Source organism: Carcharhinus amblyrhynchos, chromosome 7 (genome assembly GCF_965287045.1).
Source record: "Carcharhinus amblyrhynchos chromosome 7, sCarAmb.v2.hapA, whole genome shotgun sequence".
Classification (NCBI taxonomy): Eukaryota; Metazoa; Chordata; class Chondrichthyes; order Carcharhiniformes; family Carcharhinidae; genus Carcharhinus; species Carcharhinus amblyrhynchos.
In genome coordinates, this window is record NC_137330.1 from 6937355 (window position 1) to 6961686 (window position 24332).

At 42.5% G+C, this 24332-nt stretch overlaps 1 protein-coding gene across 1 annotated transcript in view; it reads left to right on the forward strand.

Annotated features, from left to right (window-relative positions):
* Positions 1–24332, forward strand: part of LOC145345345 (signal-induced proliferation-associated 1-like protein 2) — a 505672-nt gene that overhangs the window by 415737 nt on the left and 65603 nt on the right. Inside the window, exons 16-17 of the mRNA XM_080193160.1 lie at positions 835–1059; positions 13078–13240. Of these exons, the coding sequence (XP_080049286.1) occupies positions 835–1059; positions 13078–13240 (388 nt within the window). The remainder of the gene's footprint in view (positions 1–834; positions 1060–13077; positions 13241–24332) is intronic.

Consider the following 24332-nt stretch of genomic DNA (forward strand, 5'->3'; position numbering starts at 1 on the left):
TTCACAAGAATGGCTCCAGGGATGAAGGATTCCAATTATGAAGACAGGTTGGAGAAGTTGGGACTATTTTTCCTGGAGAAAACAAGCTAAGAGGAGATTTGTTAGTGGTATCCTAAGGCATGGGAGGTCTGAACAGAGTTGAGGTCTGGAATGCACTCTGAGAATCTAGTGGAGGCAGGAAACAATGAGCTGAATTACTTCCCTCTGCATTAACAATGAATTTCTGATTTTGAGCTCACAGTGAAGAAAATTGTAAAGATTTTTGACTGACTGTTCAATTATAATAATGCACTGGATAGGAAAGGAGAGTCCAGTATGATTGCTCTCAGTAATAAGTCCTCCAGTTGTAATTTGGAAAAACTTATCAAAATCTTTGCATATTCATCAGCCAGATGTGTTATGCATCCATAATGTGTTTACATAAACATGGATGAGGAAATCATTCATTTCCTCCCTACGTGTGTCTATTCACCTCAATCTATAGATCACACCGCCAGGTGGCTCTCAAATCATTCTAGGCATTTTGGCTTCTCTTACCCATCAATTAATTAAAATCACTTCTATCCCACTTTGCAGAAATAGTTTCCTCATAACTGTCCAAAATTTGCCTTTTGGGGTTTTTTTTGCATTTAAAAGCTGTCTCAATAACATGCTTTTATCACTTCCAAATTGACACTTATGTGAGTGTTCTGCAATACAGATATTAGTTACATTACTGACTTTAAGCATTGCAAGTGGGCAGAAATAATTAATCCCATTTAATTAATAATAAGAGTTGGAATTATTAACTGTATCATTGCTCTCTTCCATCCCTTCCCAAACCTGTTTCTTTAGTGGTTCACATCATTCAGGAAGTCCCTCACCACGTGTTTCGAAAACCAGTGGATCACTTGATGCTTCCAAAGTTTACATAGTGTCTCAAAACAGTCCTCAACAAGTCCTAGGATCACTGTCCAGACCCTATCACCGCCAGGGTGCCATTAATAAGTATGTCATCGGTTGGAAAAAGTTGGATGGAAGCCCCACTCCCGAGGAGTCAGAGATGGCGGACTGCAGAAGGTCAGTGATCCAATTGAAAGGAATACTTCAGCATTGCCTAATTATTTAATCTAAAGTCTAGTGATTACACACTTTGAAAACTAGACATGCATCTCCAAATTATGATGGCTTTAAAACTTTAGTAGCATAAACTTCATGTGAAGTGATGCATGTTGGTAGGAAGAATGCGGAAAAGCAATGTAAAATAAAGGATACAATCCAAAAGACGGCCAGGAGCAGAGGGATCTACATAGGCACAATCATTGAAGATGGCAGGGCAGGTTGCAAATGCAGTCAATGAGGTATACAGGATCCTGGGTTTAGAAATAGAGGCATCAAGTACAAAAACTAGACTTTATGGTGAACCTTTCTAAAGTTGGACTAGTTGGACCTCAACCAGAGAATTGTGTCCAATCTGGGCATCAGACTTTAGGAAGAATGTGAAGAGTTTAGCGAGGGTGAAGATTTATGAGACTTTCCAGGGATGAAGAACTGTGGTTAGTGGATAGATTGGAGAAGCTGGGCTTATTCTTAGAGATGGTTGAGAAGTAGTTTGATGGAGGAGCTTAAAATTATGAGGGATCTGCACAAGATTGGGAGAAACTGGGGGAGGGGGGTGGGTGTGGGTGCCTTGCACCTGACACTGCCCACCAAGCACACTGGCACTCCTCACTGGGCAGTGCCTTGGAGGCTGGGCCTTAGGGAGCAGCGCCTTTTGGGAGGTGGGCCAGTTGGTGGTGGTGATGGTGGGACCTGCTCTGCGTTAGGGATTGGTGGAGTTGGGATGGAGGAGGATGATCAGGGCTGGCCATGGCCCATTGGGCACTTAGATTTTTGGGGGGAAAATTGCCCCCCACTTGAAGACAAGTGAGAAGCTGAATGAGCAGAGACTGAATCAAAACAGGTAGCTCCTGCATGCCTTCTGGTGGCTGCTTACAGCAGCCCTGGTAGAGCTTTAGCACCACATTGCTCCCTCAGAGTATCAAACAGTGCTTCCCAAACCATGTTCCAATGTGACAGCATTTTGAAACTTGAAAATTAACAAAGCCCAGATACCAGCAAAAACAAAACAGCAATTAAACAGGATAATAACATTAAATATATAATTATTAAAGTTCATCTCTTGACAGATCAACATGTAATGAGCAGACCAGATTATTGCTGGAATGGGTATAAGTTGAGGGGGTGGATGCTCAGCGAGTCCTCATGAATCAGTAGCTAAAAGTAAGTACGCATGTACAGCAGGCAGTAAAGAAGGCAAATGGTATGTTGGTGGTCTTAGCAAGAGGATTTGAGCATTGGGATAGAGATATTTTGCTGCAATTGTACAAGGCATGGGTGATGCCACACCTGGAGTATTTTGTGCAGTTTCGGTGTCCTTATCTGTGGAAGGATATTCTTGCTATAGAGGGAGTGCAGCAAAGGTTTACCAGGCTGATTCCTGGGCTGGCAGGTCTGTCATATAAGGAGAGACTAAATCGGTTAAGATTATATTCACTGGAATTTAGAAAAGTAAGAGGAAATCTCATAGAAACTTATAAAATGCTAATGGGGTAGATTCAAAAAGAAAGCTCTTGATGGTGGGGGAGTCCAAAACTAGGGGTCATAGTTTGAGGATAATGGGTAAACCTTTCAGAACTAAAGTGAGGAGAAATTTCTTCACCCAGAGAAAGGGGAATGTGTGGAATTCACTATCACAGAATGTAATTGAGACCAAACTGTTATCTGATCTCAAGAAGAAATTAAATATAGCTCTTGGGACTAAAGGAATCATGGAATATAGGAGGAAGGGTGAGGTCAAGAAATTGAATTTGATGATTAGCCATGATTAAAATGAATGGCGGCACAGGGCCAAATGACTGCTGCTTCTTGTTTCTCTGTAATAATACAACTTACAAAAATGAACGTTTGTAAAAATGGACTTATTAAATTACTTTGTAAAAATGTAATTATTTTATGTATTCATGTAGGTTTCAGCCAAGCTCCCCAGACTCTGAAGTTTCTTGCCTCAGCACCAGAGCCATTGTAATCAGCTTCCTCCTTCCCCCCCACCCGCCAGATTATTGGAGGTAGATTGGCCTGTAGCTTCCTCTGAGATGGAAGGTCTAGATAAAAAAGATATATTTCTTCAATCAATCAGGGAAAAGCCTGAAGGAAGAACTGCATAATTATAATAATGTTGAGTTAACACAACATGGCAAAGGAATTCATTCTACTGAGTTCCTTCATCAGTTGTTTCTCATCTGTTCACAGGATGCGAGTGTCACTGACAAGGGCAGCATTTATTGTCCATCCCTAATTGCTTCTGAGAAGGTGGTAGTGAACTACCACCTTGAACTGCTGCAGACCGTGTGGTGTAGGTACATCCACACAATGCTAAGGGTTAGGGCCACTGGGGGTCAAACAAAATTTTCAAGGTTAAGTTTGATAGATTTTTATTGGGTGAGGGTATTGACGGTATATCGCCAAGGTGAGTAAATAAAGTTCATATGCAGACCTGCCATGATTTAATTGAATGATGGAAAAGATTTGAGTGGCTCAGTGGTGTCAGTGATAAGATGATTAAATGTATTTGTGCAGAAAAAGGGAAAGCATCATTAAATTCCATATATTTATAGGGTTGTAAGCTGATGAAAATTAGTTCCTTTTTTGTTTCATTCAAAATGTGATTTTCTCCCCAACCTATATACTTGGTCGCTGATAAGTTAGGATCCTGTTCTCATCCAGCCAGAGATTTACACAGTGTGATAGACAGGTTAATTTAATTTTCACGCTCCTGACTTTTACTGGATGAATCCCCACAATGGAGCATGTATTATGTGAATAATAAATACACCATGCTTCGATACTGTATCTTGAAATAAATCCCATTGAACTGATATCCAAGGAAACTTGTTTTAAATTGTTTGATCAAAGATATAGAACGTTTTGATTGGAGGGAGTGCAATTTTGCACTGACAGTATTGCAAGAATGGGATTAATGTGTTAAGCCTGTCAGTTACACTACTTTGTTTGTGTCAACACTCTTCCTTGATCACACTTGTCAGATTCAGTGGTTACACTTGTTCAGAACCTAAACATGAAAGTTCCCATTTTCAGACAAACAATTCATGGGATAGGCCAGTCCCTAATTGTTCTTGGGAAAATGGTGGCGAGCAGTCACCTTGAACCACTGCACTACTTGTGATTTAGCTACGTCTGAAAAGGAAGAAGTTCCATTCTACCAAAAATACAACCTTCATCTCCTCCTCCATATCCAAATTTCTACAATCATTATGGTTTCCTGGATGAGAAGCAAAAAGATCACCTGTTGTTCCTGTAGTTTTATTTGAGCTTATCTTGCAAGATAGTTACAACCCAAGAACACTTCATGTTTCTTGTGTTTTACAACATATAATCTGACTTGCCCGAACCATTTTCTTAACTTGCTGCTTAATGGCTATTTGAAATAACTCTCTGACCACCCCACCCCCCAGGTTTTGAGATTTGATTTCAGTGTTATCATAAGAATGCCAGTCATCAAATCTTTAAAAGCCAATATGTTGGAGGGAGAGAAAGAAATGAGTGTCGTACTGTGGGTAACCCTTTTATCTCCAGAACAAGTTTCAAATGCATTTATCAATGGATATATACTTAGTAGAGAAATGGCTCCACCCACCACATCTCTGCAGCTTCATAACATTATGTTCAAATCTGTAACTTTTAATCTTTTAACTCTGAACTCCTGTGCATTCACACCCTCCTTATAAGTTATAAAGCCTTTATCACATCACCCCCCCAACCATCAGAGCTTCCTGGAAACTTATCCTTCAGACATCACTTTTTGTCAATTCGCCCAGTTGCTCTTCTGCTGCACATCTATGAGTGGGATTATTGAAATTGTTCTCTGAGATGACAGCATAGAGCATGTACACATTGGACCAAATCCCTCCCTCTGTGCTCCAACAATTCTATGATTCTAAAAGCTTGACAGTGTTCAAGATAGAGCAGCCTCCTTGACTGACACAACAACCACATTCTCTCCCTCCACCACCGATAAACAATAGCAGCCATGTGTGTTATCTACAAGATACACTGCAGGAACTTCTTCAACAGCACCTTCCAACTCATGACTAATGCCATCCAGAAGGTCAAAGGCAGCAAATATATGGGAACACCTAGAGGTTTCCCTCCAAGGCACTCACCATTCTGACTTGGAACGATATTGCCACTGTCACTGGGTCAAACTGTTTTTTAGCAACGCTGTTGGATGTACCTATGCCACATGGACTGCAATGATTCAAGAACAGTTAGAAGCTCACAACACCAGGTTAAAGTCCAACAAGTTTACTTGATAGCACAAGCCACAAGCTTTTGGAGTGCTGCTGCTTCATCAGGTGAGTGGGAGTCATGATCTCAAACAGGGCGTATAAAAACACAAACTTAATTTGCAAGATAATGGTTGGAATGCGAGTCTTTACAGGTAATCAAGTAGTAAAGGTACAGACCATGTGAGTGGAGAGAGGGTTAAGCACAGGTTAAAGAAATGTGTATTGTTCCAGTGAGGACAGTTAGTGAGATTTTGCAAGTGCAGGCAAGCTGTGGGGGTTACAGATAATGTGACACGAACCCAAGATCCTGGTTGAGGCTGTCCTCATGTGTGCGGAACTTGGCTGTCAATCTCTGCTCAGCGACTCCGCGCTGTCGTGTGTCGTGAAGGCTGCCTTGGAGAATGCTTGCCCGAACACATGAGGACAGCCTCAGCCGGGATCTTGGGTTCATGTCATATTGTCTGAACCCCCACAACTTGCCTGGGCTTGCAAAATCTCACTAACTGTCCTGTCTGGAGACAATGCACATCTCTAACTTGTGCTTAATGCTCTCTCCACTCACGTTGTCTGTACCTTTAAGACTTGATTACCGATAAAGATTCACATTCCAACCATTATTTTGTAAATTGAGTTTGTGTCTTTATATGCTCTGTTTGTGAACAGAACTCCCACTTAACTGACGAAAGAGCAGCGCTCCAAAAACTAGTAGATTTTGCTACCAAATAAATCTGTTGGACTTCAACCTAGCGTTGTGAGACTTCTTACTGTATTTATCCCAGTCCAACGCCGGCATCTCCACATCATGATTCAAGAAGGCAGCTCACCCCGCCACTTTCTATGGGGCAAATGGGATGGGCAATAAATAAATGCTGGTCTATCTGGTGAAACCCACATTTTTAAAAAAAAGTACCTTGAGACAATTGATGTATTAAAGAGATGATATGAATGTAAACTTTTAATAGTAAACTAATTATGTTACTTATATTGTTATGGTACACAGACTTTGATCATACAAATATAAGAAAGTTGGGACACTGGGGAAGAGTGGAGAGGAATGAGACTGAACAAAGTCAATAAATTCTCAATAAAGAAAAGCTCTGTGTCTTGGTTTTGGCTTCACCAACTAGCTTGGATCCTATTAACACCAACTTTCTAGAAAGCATAGGAAATCTGAACACTGAGCCATTAACTAGAATTGAGTAAGGTAAAGATTTTAAAGATCTACAGTATTTTCCAAAGTTAATTTTCTTAAATTAAGAGGTTGTTGCAGATATTAATTGCACATACAGGCTAGCTTTTCGCAATGACAGAGAACCTCACCATAGCTGCCTTCACTCGTGTCTGGCATCGGTGAACCTTGTGAAACACAACGTGCAAAGATTGGTTCTGATGAAGCGTCATCTAGACTGAAAACGTTGGCTCTATTCTCTCCCCACAAATGCTGTCAGACTTGCTGAGATATTTCAGCATTTTCTGTTGTTTCAGATTCTAGCATCTGCAGTATTTTGCTTTTATCTTAGTGTTTAACTCACTGCCACTTCTCTCCTAGGAATGCTTTCCCTTAAGAAGAACTGCTCCTCTGTCTGTCAGTTCTGACAAAGGATCATCTAAACTCAAAACATTGGCCCTATTCTCTCCCCACAGATGCTGTCAGACCTCCTGAGATTATCCAGCATTTTCTGTTTTTGGTGCAAAGATTGGAACTGGTAGGAGTAGTTTCAAACTTTGTAGAGTCCTTTGTAGAGGTGGGGTAGTACCCTTTAAATAGGGTTTGGCATCCCTTTAAATAGGGTTAGGGATGTCAAGTACCTGTTAGAGAAGCTTAGGTACTCTTTGGAAGATATCAAGTGCTCTTTAGCAAGGTATGTTGCTCTTTGGGTGGACCTTAAGAGAGGGTTAGGGTTGTTAAAAGTGAACATAAATGTACATAAAAAGTACATAAACTTACTGAGACTGCCAAGAGTTGTCAAATCTTTGAAAAAACTCTGTGGTGTGTTTAAAAAAATTATTGCTTGTTATGCACTCACCTCATAAGCCTGAGGGTTATCATTATTGGATTTGTACTGTAAGATTAATTTCACAATTTTCCATTTTCACAGTGGTGAATCTTCCATTTCACAACTTGAATGAAAACTCAAGTGATTGACTGTTTGAAGTGGGATTATCAATTCCATTTTTATAAAGAATTAAGCACTTTAATGTAATGTTTGTACCTATCATGAGGATTGGTCCAGCTCAGTTGGCTGGACAGTGATGCAGAGAAATGCTAACAGCCTGGATTCAATTCCTGTACCGGCAGAGGTTATTTATGAAGACTTGCCCTCTCAACCTTTCTCCTCAACTGAGGTGTATTGATTCTCAGGTTAAATCACCACCAGTCCGCTACCCCCCTCAAGAGGCAGAGTAGCCTGTGGTCATCTGGGACTATGCAACTTTACTGTTAAGGGATTATTTAGTTGAAGGAATTTTAATGTTGTGAATGGGCTTTTATTAATGAGAGTTTGGGGGAAAAAAGTCTACAATAGACTTTATTTTGTTTAATCTTAGCATAGCTTCTGAGGACTATCCATGGTGAATGCTGGAAAAGTTGGCATGGAAGGTGTAAGTGCAAAAGGTAGAGTTATGGGTTGGCATTAGTTCACATATGGGCTTATAAAGGGTCATTAAGAATGGGTAGAGTAGCATAGGTTGACATGGAGGATATGAAGAGTTATGGAGGGTTGGGTAGAAGGCATAATATGGCATGGATGGGCATGGGGAGGGTGAGAGGGGTGATGGAGAGTTTTTTTTGGTTTCAATATGTTGTTAAAAATCAAAGACAGAGTGCCAATGCATTGAGGCAGACCTTTCACCCTTCCCATCTCCATACCCTGAAATCTCTCCATTCGTTTGATCACCTGGTCTGAATACCCTGGAACAATAATCCTAATTTCTGGGGCACTTTTGCCTGGGTCAGATTTATAGAGCCAGAAAATAACATCGAAAGTTCAGGCCATGGTGTTAGTAACTGATTTAAAAACTAAATGTCCACAAAACCCACTGAAATATTTTAAAGGTATTTAACTTTTTGTTCTAGCTAAAAACTAAAGTAAAGGGGCACAGGGTGGCACAGTGGTTAGCACTGCTGCCTCACAGCACCAGCAACCTGGGTTCGATTCCCGGCTTGGGTCACAGTCTGTGCAGAGTTTTCATATTCTGTTCGTGTCTGCGTGGGTTTTCTCGGGGTGCTTCGGTTTCCTCCCACAGTCCAAAGTTGTGTGGGTTAGGTTGATTGGCCATGCTAAATTGCCCCATAGTGTCAGGGGGACTAACAGGGTAAATATGTGGGGCTACAGGGATAGGGGCTGGGTAGAGTTGTGGTTGGTGCAGACTCAATGGGCCGAATGGCCTCCTTCTGCACTGTATGATTCTATGGATTCTAAATCAAGTTCTGGAAAAAAAAAACGTTTTTCAAATATTATAGACTATAAAGAGTCTGTAGATTTTAAAGCTTCAGTGTGTAACTGATAAAAACTTTCTCTGAGTAATATACAGGAATGATAGTTTGCAATTGTTGGTGATTCTACATGTGTCAAAACTAACCTTTTAGTAAGGGAAATGCCAGTAAATCATAATAACAGTGTTGAATAAAAGCTGGCTGCACAGAAATATGCACAATTCTGACCAAAAGGCACTTGTATTAAATCCTTTAGTCTGACATTTTAACATAAATCGGTTAAATTGCTGTGTTAAAATACCATTCAAATTAATTTAAAATGTTAAACATCACACATCTACCTAAGCGCACAATTTCAAACGAGTTCCCTTTACTTGGCATTGAATATCTAGAGAAAGGGCAATTCTGCAGAATTTTGAAATGTTTTTAAAATGAAGTAATTTTCTGGGACCATATTTTCTATCAAAACTCTAATTCTAACCAGTTGTACATTTATTTTCTGAATACTTCCTTCCTTCATGTGTGCCCCACCAAAGGTAGATCTTTAGTCATTCTCTCATCCTTAGCTGTTTTCTTGGCAATTTTGTCAGTGGTGGTTTGCTCTTGCATTCGACTCATGGGCAGGAAGCATGTCCTAAGTTTACCACTGCCAGAACGGGAGGTCAAACCCACACTGATATTCATCTGAACTGCATGCTAACAAATCAAGATAATTGGCCCATTCGTTCTGTGAATACTGGTAAACTATGACCCATACAATTTATTTCTGCATTTCTTTCCAAATTCATGCTTGTATTTTTGTGTGTATTATGTGTGATCTGAAATAGGAAGAGTTCCTCGTTAGATACCAGTTCACAGTGACAAATTCAAATTTTTAATACATGAAATATTACAATTTCCACCAATGCAATCTGTGTGCCTGTTACAAAGAACAAAGAACAACCCAGCACGGGAAACAGGCCCTTCGGCCCAACGGGCCCGCGCCGCCGCATCTTCCTACACCTACCCTGCCCTGTGTGTATGTGAGTGGAGCCCCTAATGTAGCCAGATTCAGGGGAGAATAGAGTCAATTTGATACACCAATCAGCCTAAGAGCACATCTTTGGGGTGTGGGAGGAAACCGGTGCGCCCGGAGGAAACCCATGCAACCACAGGGAGAATGCGCAAACTCCCACAGACACAGGCCCAAATCCATGTATCTGCACAGCTAGCAGTGATAGTCACTGAGCTGCTGGTGCAATGCATAATCCTCTAACATTGCTGAAAATTGTGGCCAGCCCAAGACAAGTGGGTATTCTGCCATGATGCACTGTTCCACCCTGGAAGATGCTTCTGGTGGGCACGGGAGGACAAATTGCCCCAGGATGTGGGGTCTTGTGTCTCGTACTCTTATTTCCTTCCCACTGGAGTCAGTCACTTCGCACTCCTGCATCTCTGACTCCACTCCCAGGAATCAGTCACGCTACAGTGTCTTGTATATGTGCCACTCCCAGGATCAGTCATCTCTGTTCCCAAGCCACCACCTTCATTCTTCTGTCTGGTTTGAGGCTAAACTAGACTATTTACAACATTGAGGTGTCGTATTTGACCCTAGATGAATTTCCAAAACTACATCCATTCCTTCACCAAGACCAATAACCTCTCCTGATTCCAACTCTCTGAAGCTAATATGCTACTGAAACCATCTTCAAATTCTTTGTCATCTCTAGATTTGACTATTTCAGTGCTTTTCTGGCTGACTTTCCAATTTAAATGCTCCATGTACGTGTAGTGTTAAGAGAGAAATGAGGAGGGCAAAAGGGGACACGAAATTGTTTTGGCAGATACGGCAAAGGAGAATCCAAAGCGCTTCTACAAAGGCCAAAAGAGTAACGGGAGATAGATGACCTTGTTGATCCTTAAGAGGCCATACTATGTGTGGATCCACAAGAGATGGGCAAGATCCTAAATGAATATTTCTCATCAGTATTGTTGAGAAAAGCATAGATGTTAGGGAACTTGGGGACATAAGTAGTGATGTCTTGAGGCATGTACATATTACATAGAAGGAGGTGCTGGAAGTCTTGAAGCACATCAAGGTAGATAAATCCCCAGGACCTGATGAAGTGTATCCCAGGTTATTGTGGGAGGCTAGGGAGGAAATTGCAGGTACCCTAGCAGAGATATTCGAATCGTCTATAGTCACAAGTGAGGTGCCTGAAGATTGGAGGGTGGCAAATATTGAGCCTTTGTTTAAAAAGGGCTACAGGAAAAAGCCTCAGAACTATAGGCCGGTGAGCCTCACATCTATGGTGGGTAAGTTGGAAGGTATTTTGAGAGACAGGGTCTACAAGCATTTAGAGACGCAAGGACTGATTAGGGACAATGAGCATGGCTTTGAGAGTGAAAAATCACTTCTCACAAATTTGATGGAGTTTTTTTGAAGCGGTAACCAAGAAGGTAGATGAGGGCAATGCAGTTGATGTTGTGAACATGGATTTTAGCAAGGCCTTTAACAAGGTACTGCATGGTAGGTTGTTACATAAAGTTAAATCTCACAGGATCCAGGGTGAGATAGCCAAATGGATAAAAAAATTGGCTTGATGACAGAATAAGAAGTCTCACAACACCAGGTTAAAGTTCAACAGGTTTATTTGTTGTTGTGAGACTTCTTACTGTGTTTACCCCAGTCCAACGTCAGCATCTCCACATCTTGCTGACAGAAGCCACAGGGTGGTTGTAGGAGGTTATTTTTCGAAGTGGAAACCTGTGACCAGCGGTGTGCCTCAGGGATCACTGCTGGGTCCATTGTTATTTGTCATTTATAATAATGATCTGGATGGGAATATAGGAGGCATGGTTAGTAAGTTCGCAGATGAGACCAAGATTGGTGGCATAGTGGACAGTGAAGAAGGTTATTTCTGATTGCAATAGGATCTTGATCAATTGGGCCAGTGAGCTGATGAATGGCAGATGGAGTTTAGTTTAGATAGATGCGAGATGATGCATTTTGGTAGATTGAACCAATTTACTCAGTTAATGGTAGGGTGTTGGGGAGTGTTATAGAACAAAGAAAATCTGGAATACAGGTTCATAGCTCCTTGAAAGCAAAGTCAAATCTGGAAAAGGCATTCAGCCTTTCATTGGTTTCATTGGTCAAAACATTGAATACAGGAGTTGGGACATCTTGCTGAAGTTGTACAAGACATTGGTAAGGCCACATTTGGAATACTATGTCCAGCTCTGGTTACCCTATTATAGAAAGGATATTATTAAACTAGAAAGAGTGCAGAAGAGATTTACTAGGATGCTACTGGGACTTGATGGTTTGAGCTATAAGGAGAGGCTTGATAGATTGGGACTTTTTTTCTCTGGAACATAGAAGGCTGAGGGGTGATCTTATAGAGGTCTGTAAAATAATGGGGGGCATAGATAAGCTAGAAAGTCAATGTATTTTCCCAAAGGTAGGGAAGTCTAAAACTAGAGGGCATAGGTGAGAGGGGAGAGATACAAAAGAGTTGAGAGGGACAATTTTTTCACACAGAGGGTGGTGAGTGTCTGGAACAAGCTGTCAGATAGTAGTAGAGGCAGGTATGATTTTGTCTTTTAAAAAGCATTTAGACAGTCACATGGGTAAGATGAGTGTAGGAGGATATAGGCCAAATGTGGGCAATTGGGACTAGTTTAAAAAAAGGGTAACATGGATGGGTTGGGCTGAAGGGCCTATTTCCATGCTGTAGACCTCTATGACTTATATAATTGAGCTTATCCAAAACTCTGCTGACCATATTCTATTTACCCATTACCCCTGTGCTTGTTGACCTGTCAGGCAACAGTTTAACTTTAAAATTCTTATCCTTGTTTTTAAATTCCCCTATGATCTCATCACAACTAACTGCTGTAACTTCCTACAACCTTTTTCTGCTTTAAGACCCTCCTATAGCCTATTTCACTATCCATCTTCTGTAGCTTAGTGTCAAACTTTGCCAGGTAACACTTACTGCATTAAAAGCACGATATAAATGCAAGTTATAGTTGTATTTAAAAAATCTATAATGTACAAGAATATTCTTTAACTTTTTTGATCAAAAAAACTGAAGTGAGATAAATGGTGATTGTGGATAGTACAATCGCTTTATTTACCAAACATTCACATTGAAGCTAAAAATTTGACTTTGACTTTCCCTTGACAGAACACGGTGCTTTTATTTATGTATGACTCCATTTTAAAGCTGCAATCACTGGGCTCAAGTATAAAGCTCATTTTAAATGCTGTTATTCATCAAAAACTCATGTCATCTTTTCTCGCTATAGGAGACTGTATGGTGATGTAACAGAAATATCCAGCAGTAGCCAACATCAGGCTTCGCCACAGGACCTGAGCCCTGTCAGTAAATCCGAGCAAACCTTTACCAAAGAGGAATTTCTGAAGCTGATGCTACCAGACAGCCCTCCTTTGGAGCAGAGAAGGAGGAAGGTTAGCTTTCTCTTTAGTTTATGCACCTGTCAGGGTTAATTCATGAGACACATCCACTGATATTTTTTACAAAACTCTAACTGACAGAGCAAAATTCTGAACAATATTAGGTAAAACAGTGAGCGCTCTTTTACACAAACATTACCAGCGTGGCATCCTGACTACACTCCAAATGTAGTAGCATGTCCAGCGTTTCAGAACAATCAGCTCCACAATATGGATGACAGCTCTTCCTGTTACATTCACTATATGCATTGCATAAGCACCTAAAATATACATCTATTTTCACTTACCGCCAAGATATTTGTGTACTAAGTGTAGTTCACCACTTACAAAAAAAAACTTAGTGTTGAGCAGTGTGACTACAGTTAGATTTCTTGAGTAGGTTGAAAAGGGATGACCTGCTGCACAAACTTACTTCCTACCCAATACCGTCTGCCTGCAGGCTCTCTGCCGTGCTTCTCCCATCTGAATTCAGTGAAGCAGATTACAAGGAAATCTGCAAAGAACTACAAATTGTAAACAAATAAAAACAACAGATTGTATAAGTGGGGCAGTTTAACAACAGTTTGTATTTAAATAATGCCTTTAACGTAGTTAAATGTCCCACAGCACTTTGTAGGAATGAAATCAGACTCAAGAAAATGGGATTGAACTACCTGGAAACATTTGAACAGGTGACCAAAAGTTTGATCAAAGAGAGAGGTTTGAAGGAGCACCATAATGAGGGAGGGATTTAGGGAAGTGTTTTCAGAGCTTAGGGCCTAAAAGCTGAATGCACAGTAGGACAAAGGATGTGGGAGAAACACAAAAAAAAAGCAGGTGTCAAAATAGTCTGAACACAGTGTGTTTTTTGGGCGAGTTTTGCACTGTAGTCTTACCGCTATCTGTCAGTTTTCTTGACAGCAGGGAGATTCACGCTGGTTGGTAGGGGTGGGAGTGGAGCCCAGGGAAGTGGGCTTCAAAGTGCTGGGTGCCAGTGTACCAGACACCCCAATCTCCCAGAGAACTACACACCAGTCCCCACCCCCTGCAATCACTGGCAGCATGTTCTAACCCACACACCAAAATGGGTCGCCAACATCTGGGCATCAGAACTCTCCCATGGTCCCTTGTGAACCCCGCACGTCCCCCACACCACATCCCCCATCTTGCATATCCTCCTGCATTCCCCCTTTTTGTAGTTCTCCCTGCATCTCCCCTTGCACCTTTTTATTTAGCGCATCAAAAAATGTAGCACCTCCTCTTGCAGAGCCCCCACTACACCCCACTCCCCCCCTCCTCTTAGCCACAGCCCCATTTAGGTCAAAACCCTGGCACTGCCCTGCACACTTTTGATGCATAACCGGCACTGTCAAGGTGACAGGTGGGCACTGCCAAGCTGGCACAGCCTGATGAGAACTGCCCAGTCATGCCCCTGACCACTCCAGAATTTCATTAGCCTCCAATTCCTCCAGTGTGGTCATCGTGTCTGGTCTCTGCTGGTGGCGACCAATAGTGATTCTCGCCGCATGAAGGGGAAGCATCATGAACATGCCATGTGGAGTGCATTAATGTCATACAAATTGGCTTCACAGGACTATTACTTACGGGGCGAAAAACTGCAGCAGGCGACGGTGCAGAGGGACCTCGGGGTCCTTGTGCATGAGTCGCAAAAACCCAGCTTGCAGGTGCAGCAGGTGGTCAGGAAGGCGAATGGGATGCTGGCCTTCATAGCGAGGGGGATTGAATATAAAAGTAGGGAGGTCTTGCTGCAGCTGTATAGGGCATTGGTGAGGCTGCAGCTGGAGTACTGTGTGCAGTTTTGGGCGCCGCACCTGCGCAAAGATATTTTGGCCTTGGAGGGAGTGCAGAGGAGGTTTACTAGGCTGATACCGGAGTTGAGGGGGTTGAGCTATGAGGAGAGGCTGAATAAACTGGGCTTGTACTCGTTAGAGTTTAGAAGAATGAGGGGAGATCTCATTGAGACGTATAAGATGATGAATGGGATGGATAGGATAGAGGTGGAGAGACTCTTCCCGCTCAAAAAAGACAGTAGGACTAGGGGGCACAGCCTCAAGATAAAAGGGGGGCGGTTTAGAACGGAGTTGAGGAGGAACTTCTTCACTCAAAGGGTGGTGAATCTCTGGAATTCTCTGCCCGTTGAAGTGGTGGAGGCTGCCTCGCTAAATATTTTTAAGACGCGGGTTGATGGGTTTTTGATAAGAGAGGGGATTAAGGGTTATGGGGAGAGGGCGGGAAAGTGGAACTGAGCAGCGACAGATCAGCCATGATCTTATTGAATGGCGGGGCAGGCTCGAAGGGCTAGATGGCCGACTCCTGCTCCTATTTCTTATGTTCTTATGTTCACAGGCCCAGGAACATTGCGTGCAGTGCTAAACTGGGCACAAACTCAATTTCTGGCCTCACATGCAATCTTACCAGCTCATTGTGCTGGTAAGATTGCCACCATTATGTCAAAATTAGAGGAGCACAAATAGTTGAAGGGTCATAGGATGGAGGAGGTTATGGAAAAAGGGAGGGAAAGAGGCAACGAGGGATTTAAACACAAGAATAAAAAATTTAATATCAGTCATCGTTGAGTTGGGATCCAGTGTAGGTCAAAAGACTCCAGAGGTAATGGATGAACAAGCAATCCTGGAAGAGAAATAGCAGTGAAATGAGCTTAAAACATTAACTGTGTTTCTGCCTCCAGAAATGCTGTCAGACCTGCTGAGTTTATCCAGCATTTTCTGCTTTTATTACTGGTAAGCAAGAATGCTTCAAGTTAGGTTTCAGGCAGTAGTTTTAACTTTGTTCTAATTTTTTTAATGTGCTAAATAGAAAGGGTGCTGAATAGACGAGATAACTGCATTGCAACTGTATTATGTGACCACATGAAATTTGTGTCCCATGTTTAATACATTTGTTCTAGAATAGTTCTAGAATAGAGGGTTCAACCTCATTGTTTCCAGAGGAGCAGTTGGAGTGGTGATTCAGTAAAGAGAGCTTGTAGGTAAGAGAGATTTTTACCTTTTTTTTCGGAGTTTTTTTTCTAAACCAGGAGTGTAAAATTGGAAGTAGGCTGCAGTGAGACCTGGGAAGGTATTTTTTCCCCCAATAAATTTGAACGGGGAGGAAGCCCGAGACTCTCAACTTCTAGAGTCTCCCACTCTTCCCCCTCCTCTAACCTAAAAAAAAGACTTGGAGTGAGAGCGGGTAAGCTTTCTTTTTTTCTTTCTTTTCGCTTATTCCTCAAACCTAAGGCGGTGAGGGAATATCAATGTTATTTGAAGAAAGGGGGAATTATGAGTGTGAGGCCAGTTTGTTGTTCTCAGTGTCGGATGTGGGAGGTCCTGGAGTCTCCTAGCCTCCCGGATTTCCATATCTGCGCCAGGTGCGTCATGTTGCAGCTCCTAAGGGACTGCATTAGGGAACTGGAGCTGCAGCTCGAAGACCTTCATCTGGTCAGGGAGAGTGAGGAAGTGGTAAAGAGGAGTTACAGGCAGGTGGTCACACCAGGGCCACAGGAGGCAGACAAGTGGGTCATGGTTAGGAAGGGGAAGGGGAAAGGTTAGGTACGAGAGAATACCCCAGTGGCTGTGCCCCTTAACAATAAGTACTCCTGTTTGAGTACTCTTGAGGGGGACAGCCTAGCTGGGGGAAGCAACAGTGGCCATGCCTCCGGCACAGAGTCAGGCCCTGTGGCTCAGAAGGGTAGGGAGAGGAAGAGGAAGGCAGTCGTGATAGGGAACTCTATAATGAGGGGGTCAGACAGGCGATTCTGCGGACGCAGTCAAGAAACTTGGATGGTAGTTTGCTTCCCTGGTGCCAGGATCTGGGATGTTTCTGATGGCGTCCAAGATATCCTGAAGGAGAAGAGCCAGAGGTCGTGGTATATATTGGTACCAGTGACATAGGAAAAGGGAAGAGGTCCTGAAAGGAGAAATAGGGAGTTGAGAAGAAGGACTGCAAAGGTAGTAATCTCGGGATTGCTGCCTGTGCCATGAGACAGTGAGAGTAGGAATGGAATGAGGTGGAGGATAAATGCATGGCTGAGGGATTGGAGCAGGGGACAGGGATTCAGGTTTCTGGATCATTGGGACCGCTTTTGGGGAAGGTGTGACCTGTACAAAAAAGGACAGGTTGCACTTGAATCCCGAGGGACCAATATCCTGGTGGGGAGGTTTGCTAAGGCTACTGGGAAGAGTTTAAACTAGAAAGGTTGGGGAGTGGGAATCAAATTGAAGTGACTGGGAGAGAGGTGGTTAGCTCACAAATGGAGAAAGCTTGGCGACAGTGAGAGAGGGAGGATAGGCAGGTGATAGAGAAGGGGAGCATTCAGACTGAGGGTTTGAGATGTGTCTATTTTAATGCAAGGAGTGTTGTGAACAAAGTGGATGAACTTAGAACGTGGATTACTACTTGGAAATGTGATGTGGTGGCCATTACAGAGATTTGGAAGACTCAGGGACAGGACTGGTTACTTCAAGTGCTGAGTTTCAAATGTTTCAGAAGGGACAGGGAGGGAGGCAAAAGAGGTGGGGGAGTGGCACTGTTGATCAGAGATAGTGTCATGGCTGCAGAAAAGGTGGACGCCATGGAGGAATTGTCTATGGAGTCTCTGGAAGGGAACAGGAAGAGGTCAATAACTTTACTGGTTGTTTTCTATAGGCCGCCCAGTAGTAACAGGAATGTTGAGGAGCAGATTGGGAAACAGATCCTGGAAAGGTGTAATGATAAGAGTTGTCATGATGGGAAATTTTAATTTCCCAAATATTGATTGGAATCTCCCTAGGGTGAGAGATTTAGATGGGGAGGAGTTTGTTAGGTGTGTTCAGGAGGGTTTCTTGACACAGTATGTGGATAAGCCTACAGGAGAAGAGGCTGTACTTGATTTGGTATTGGGAAATGAATCTGGTCAGGTGCCAGATCTCTCAGTGGGAGACCATTTTGGAGACAGTGATCATAATTCTATCTCCTTTACAATAGTATTGGAGAGAGATAGGATCAGACAAGTTAGAAAAGTGTTTAGTTGGAGTAAGGGGAATTATGAGGCTATCAGACAGGAAATTGGAGGCTTAAATTGGAAAGAGGTTTTCTCAGGGAAATGTATAGAAGAAATGTGGCAAATTTTCAGGGAATATTTGTCTGGAGTTCTGCATAGCAACGTTCCAATGAGACAGAGAAGATATGGTAGGTTACAGGAACCATGGTGTACAAAGGCTATAATAAATCTGGTCAAGAAGAAAAGAACAGCTTATAAAAGGTTCAGGGAGCTAGGTAATGTTAGAGATCTAAAAGCATATACGGCTGATAGGACGGATCTTAAGGAAATTAGGAGAGCCAGAAGGGGTCACGAGAAGGCCTTAGCAGGCAGGCTTAAGGAAAACTCCAAGGCATTCTACAAGTACGTGGAGAGCAAGAGGATAAGACGTGAGAGAATACGACCTATCAAGTGTGATGGTGGGAAAGTTTGTGTGGAACCAGAAGAAATAGCAGAGTTTCTTAATGAATACTTTACTTCAATATTCACTATGGAAAAGGATCTTGGTGGTTGTAGTGCAGACTTGCAGCAGACTGAAAAGCTTGAGCACGTAGATATGAAAAAAGAGGATGTGTTGGAGCTTTTGAAAAGCATCAAGTTAGATAAGACGCTGGGACCAGATGCTATGTACCCCAGGCTACTGTGGGAGGTGAGAGAGGAGATTGCTGAGCCTCTGGCGATGATCTTTGCATCATCAATGGAGATGGGAGAGGTTCCGGAGGATTGCGCATGTTGTTCCTTTATCCAAGAAAGGGAGTAGAGATAGCCCTGGAAATTATAGACCAGTGAGTCTAACCTCAGTGGTTGGTAAGTTGATGGAGAAGATTCTGAGAGGCAGGATTTATGAACATTTGGAGAGGTATAATATGATTAAGAGTAGTCAGCATGGCTTTGTCAAAGGCAGATCATGCCTTACAAGCCTGATTGAATTTTTTGAAGATGTGACTAAACACATTGATGAAGGAAAAGCAGTAGATGTAGTATATATGGACTTCAGTAAGGCATTTGATAAGGTTGCAAGGCTTATTGAGAAAGTGAGGGTGCATGGGATCAAAGGGGACATTGCTTTGTGGATCCAGAACTGGCTTGCCCACAGAAGGCAAAGAGTGGTTATAGTTGGGTTATATTCTGCATGGAGGTTGGTCACCAGTGGAGTGCCCCAGGGATCTGCTCTGGGACCCTTACTCTTTTGGCTTTTATAAATGACCTGGATGAGGAGGTGGAGGAATGGGTTGGTAAGTTTGCTGATAACACAAAGGTTGGAGGTGTTGTGGATAGTGTGGAGGGATGTCAGAAGTTGCAGTGAGACATTGATAGGATGCAAGGCTGGGCAGAGAAGTGGCAGATGGAGTTCAACCCAGATAAGTGTGAAGTGGTTCATTTTGGCAAGTCAAATAGGATGGCAGAATACAATATTAATGGTAGGACTCTTGGCAGTGTGGAAGATCAGAAGGACCTTGGGGTCCAAGTTCATAGGATGGTCAAAGCAGCTGCGCAGGTTGAAGCTGTGGTTAAGAAGGCGTATGGTGCACTGGCCTTCATCAATCGAGGAATTGCGTTTAGGAGTCGAGAGATAATGTTGCAGCTGTATGGGACCCTGGTTAGACCCTACCTGGAGTACTGTGCTCAGTTCTGGTCGCCTCATTACAGGAAGGATGTGGAAGCCATTGAAAGGGTGCAGAGGAGATTTACAAGGATGTTGCCTGGATTGGGGAGCATGCCTTATGAGGACAGATTGAGGAAGCTCGGCCTTTTCTCCTTGGAGAGACAAAGCATGAGGGCTGACCTGATAGAGGTGTACAAGATGTTGAGAGGTATTGATCGAGTGGATAGGCAGAGGCGTTTTCCCAGGGCTGAAATGGTTGCCAAAAGAGGACACAGGTTTATGGTGCTGTGGAGTAGGTACAGAGGAGATGTCAGGGGTAAGTTTTTCACTCAGAATGGTGGGTGCGTGGAATGGGCTGCCAGCAACAGTAGTGGAGGCGGATTCGATAGGGTCTTTTAAGAGACTTTTAGATAAGTACATGGAACTTAGTAAGATAGAGGGTTATAGGTAAGCCTAGTAGTCTCTAAGGTAGGGACATGTTCAGCACAACTTCATGGGCCGAAGGGCCTGTATTGTGCTAAAGTTTTTTCTATGTTCCGCTGTCTCCATCCTGGGCTACACATATTGAATGCGCAAGACATTTTGTTATCTAGGAAGGCTATTCGTATGCTCAAAATTAAACAGAAAAACCTGGAAATACTCAGCAGGTCAGGCAGAATCTGTAGAGAGAAACAGTTAATGTTTCAGTCTGAGAACTTGCATTAGAACTAGAAGAAGTTAGCTATGAACATCTATTGGATAAAAGTGAAATTTGAAATTTTTTCTGCATTAAATGTCCTTGTGCTATACACAATGTCCTGCCATAGGATGGGGAGTTGGCACATTCTCAGATCTTTTGAACCTTAATTGAGTGTTTTGGTTAGATAACAGAGAGGAATGTTGAAGCTAATGTGATTGATAAAGTATAGATGGGCTTCCAAAAGGCTTTTGATAAAATATCATAAAACAGGTTATCCAGCAAAGTTGAGGCCAATGAAATAAAAAGGAACCATAACAGCATAGATGGGAGGTTGGCTGAGTGACAAGAAATCAAAAGTAGTGATTAATATATTCAGGGACTGGGAGTAAGTATACAATGGGGTTCTTCAGGAGTCAGTATTAGAATCAAAGCTTTTCGTGATATATAATAGTGACATAGTCTTGAGCATAAAGGGGGCAATTTCCAAATTTGCAACATGGGTGCATTGAGAATGGTGAGGAGAATAGTGATAGATTTCAAGAGGACATAAACGGGTGGTGGAATGGGTACTGATGTGGCAAATAAAATTCAATGCAGAGAACTGGACAGTGGTACAGTTCTTTAGGAAAAACTAAAGGCAATATAAGATAAAGGTTATAGAGAGAGACCTGAGGGCACGTATGCATAAATCATTGAAGGCGGCAGAACCAGTTGAGAAATGGTTTAAAAGGACATGTGGGTTCCTGGGCTGAACACACGGAGTACAAAAACACCAAGGAATTTATGATAAACCTTTCTGAACACTGCTCCAGCTTCAATTTGAATAGTTTCCATTTCTAGACTCCTCACAGAGTGCAAAAAGATTTATGAGAATGGTTCCAGGGATGAGAGACTCCAAATATTGGCAGAAATTGGAGAAGCTAGGATAGTTTTCCTTGAAGAAGAAAAGATTGAGAGTTTTTTTTGTTAAAGATGTTCAAAGCCATCTGGGGTCTAGACAGAGTAAATGGAGAGAAGCTTCCCATTGGCAAAAGGGTTGAGAACCATATTAGATGAACTCAGATATGTCAGAAGGTTGTGAGACTCATGGAGATTATAGAGATAGAGAGTAGCAAGAAAGACCATGGGAAGACATGTGAACAAGAATAAGAATTTTATAATTCATTGCATGACCAGGAACCAATATGAGTCAGTGAGCACAAACAGGACTTGACGGAAGTAAGGACATGTAATAATAAAAAAAAGTCAGTATTTTGCAAAACTATCACTGTCCAGAATATACCTTGGCCCTAAAATAGAGGTCATCAATATTGCACTTATAACGATACCTGCACCCTTTCTGTACAATCACAATGCATTTTTGTATCTTAAGGATGGGAAATCAACCCGAAGGAGAATTCATTATTTAAATCCACTAGTACAGACAATCATGAAAGACATGCACTTAAAAAAACAATCATAATGATTTATATCAGGTCCCTCCCTGAGGTGAATGCAGATGAGACTAGACAGACCCACATCACTTGTCACTGGGACTACCCTGTGGACACATTTCAAATATTAACATGGATGTACAATACATACATTACTTGTCTATACTCAACACATTTTTATACATAAATAGAACAAATCTATCTTCTTCAAAACTGTAGGACAGACAGAAGACTAAAAATTTTGTAATCTCCTCAGTATTGAATCATATCTCCTCTCAGGCTACATTTCTCCAAAGCTAAACACACAACTCCTCAAGTCTGTCCTGATAGTTACAAGTCCTCAGAGTGGATATAATTTTGGAAACTTTTCTACCTAGCCTTCTCCAGGACTTCTAAAACTACATATGTGAGAACTGAAATGAGATACAATTCTCCCAGGTATGACCATGCCAAAGCTGTGTACAGCCTAATTAGAATATTCTTAATTGTAGATTATATTTTCCAGCAACACAACCTTAAAATCCCATTTGTTTTCTCAGTAACATTGATGTGGTCCTCAATATCCAGATTCTTCTCCTTTTCCAAAGCTTTTACTGGATAATTCAAAATGATGCCATTACAGGCCTTTTACAACACATTAGCAATATGTGCTAATGTGTTGAACACAGTGTCCTGCAATAGTCCACTCGTGAGCTGGTCCCTTGGCCTTTGATAATGAGCATTTCTTATGAGATGACAACCATTTGCCCTGCTAGCAAGCTGCTCCAGTTGGCACCTATGTGACAGTCTATCAGAAGCTATCTGGAAATTAAGATGCATAAATAACCTCTTCCAGATTGGCATCACTAGTTTAGCACTTTGACAAGTAACTCAGCTAGGTTATCCAACATATTCATGCTGTAAAGCCATGTTGAGATTCTGTATTAACTGTTACATATCCTTTCTAATGGATTTCTACATCTTCCATAACACTGACAGCTAATAGGCAAACCATACAATTTCCAATGTCTGATTTTTTTTTTCTCCTTGAATATTAGGATCACTTGTGATTTCCTCCAGTTGAAAGAAAGATGGTGCTTTTATGTGCTGTTTTTACTAACTTTGAGACATTCCAAAGCAATTGCAGTCAATGAAATACTTTTGAAGGATAAACAATGGGGCCGATTTTACCAGCCTGCTGTGCTGCTTTTGTCGTGCAGCAGGCCAGGACATTCTAGCAGAGTCTGTTTGTGGGCTCCCCACTGGATGCCACGGCCTTCATGTGTCTCCCAGCGCCGGGTTTCAGGCACTGTCAGTTCAGCGCCAGAGCCCAGGGTGGGGAGGGGTGCTGTCTGGGCATTGCCACCTTGGCAATGCCAGCCTGGGCCCCTGGCACTACCCAAGGGGCAAAGTGCCAATGCCCAGGGGGCATCTTAGCATTGTCCATTGGGCATGGGGCAGGGCCTAATGGGGCAGTGCCTTATGAGGTCCAGGCCTCTGAGAGTGACCTGTGGGGGTGAGAGGTCCCACTGCCACTCTGCACTTTGGGTTGATCAGGGCTGGCCATCGGGGGTGGGTACAACTTGCTGGTGGGGACGAGGCTGCCGGTGGAAGTGGGGGCACAATGTGGGGATTGCAGGCTGGTGCATGTGCCAATATCGGCGCTGAATGATTGACGCGTGCAGTGGCCCACTCAGCGCTGTGCTACTGGCCTCTCCTGAGGGAGTAGGCCCCACTACCTGATTTTTTTTTGACTGATCCATGATGAGGCACTCTGCAGTGTACTGAATTTAAGCCCTCTTGGTAACTGATCAAATTAGCATCAAACACCATTTGTGGCAAAGTATTCGCCATCCTGCTACCATGCAAAAGTGCCAATAATTGCTCAATCTAATTATGTAGTGCTTATCTTGAGATCAGGGCCTATTGTCATTCCTGCAGCCTTTTCTCACCTCACACCCTCTGTTGCTGTGCACACTTTATATCCCTATTTGCCAGCTGCCTGGAATAATGATCATTGGACAGCAGTTTACAGTCAGCAGGTAGATTCTGTGGATAATTTCTATAATGGTTTGTTCAGTTAAAGTTGACTTTTTCAGCATTACCCAATCTGAATATATTTTCAATATATAAAAATGCTCCATTTTATTTATTAGTGTTTCTTAACATGGAATTTCCCAAGCTGGGTTCTGCGGAACGCTGGGGGTTCCGTGGTAGGCCAGGTTGATTTGGACGAGCAGCTTTATAATGTTCTTCAATCAGAGACTGACTTCTTCTGGCATTGGCTGCTGGTAAACTCATCAGTGAGCCTATGAATTGCCAATGTAATGAGAAATCAGCCCCTGATTGCTGGAAGCAATGGGAAAATA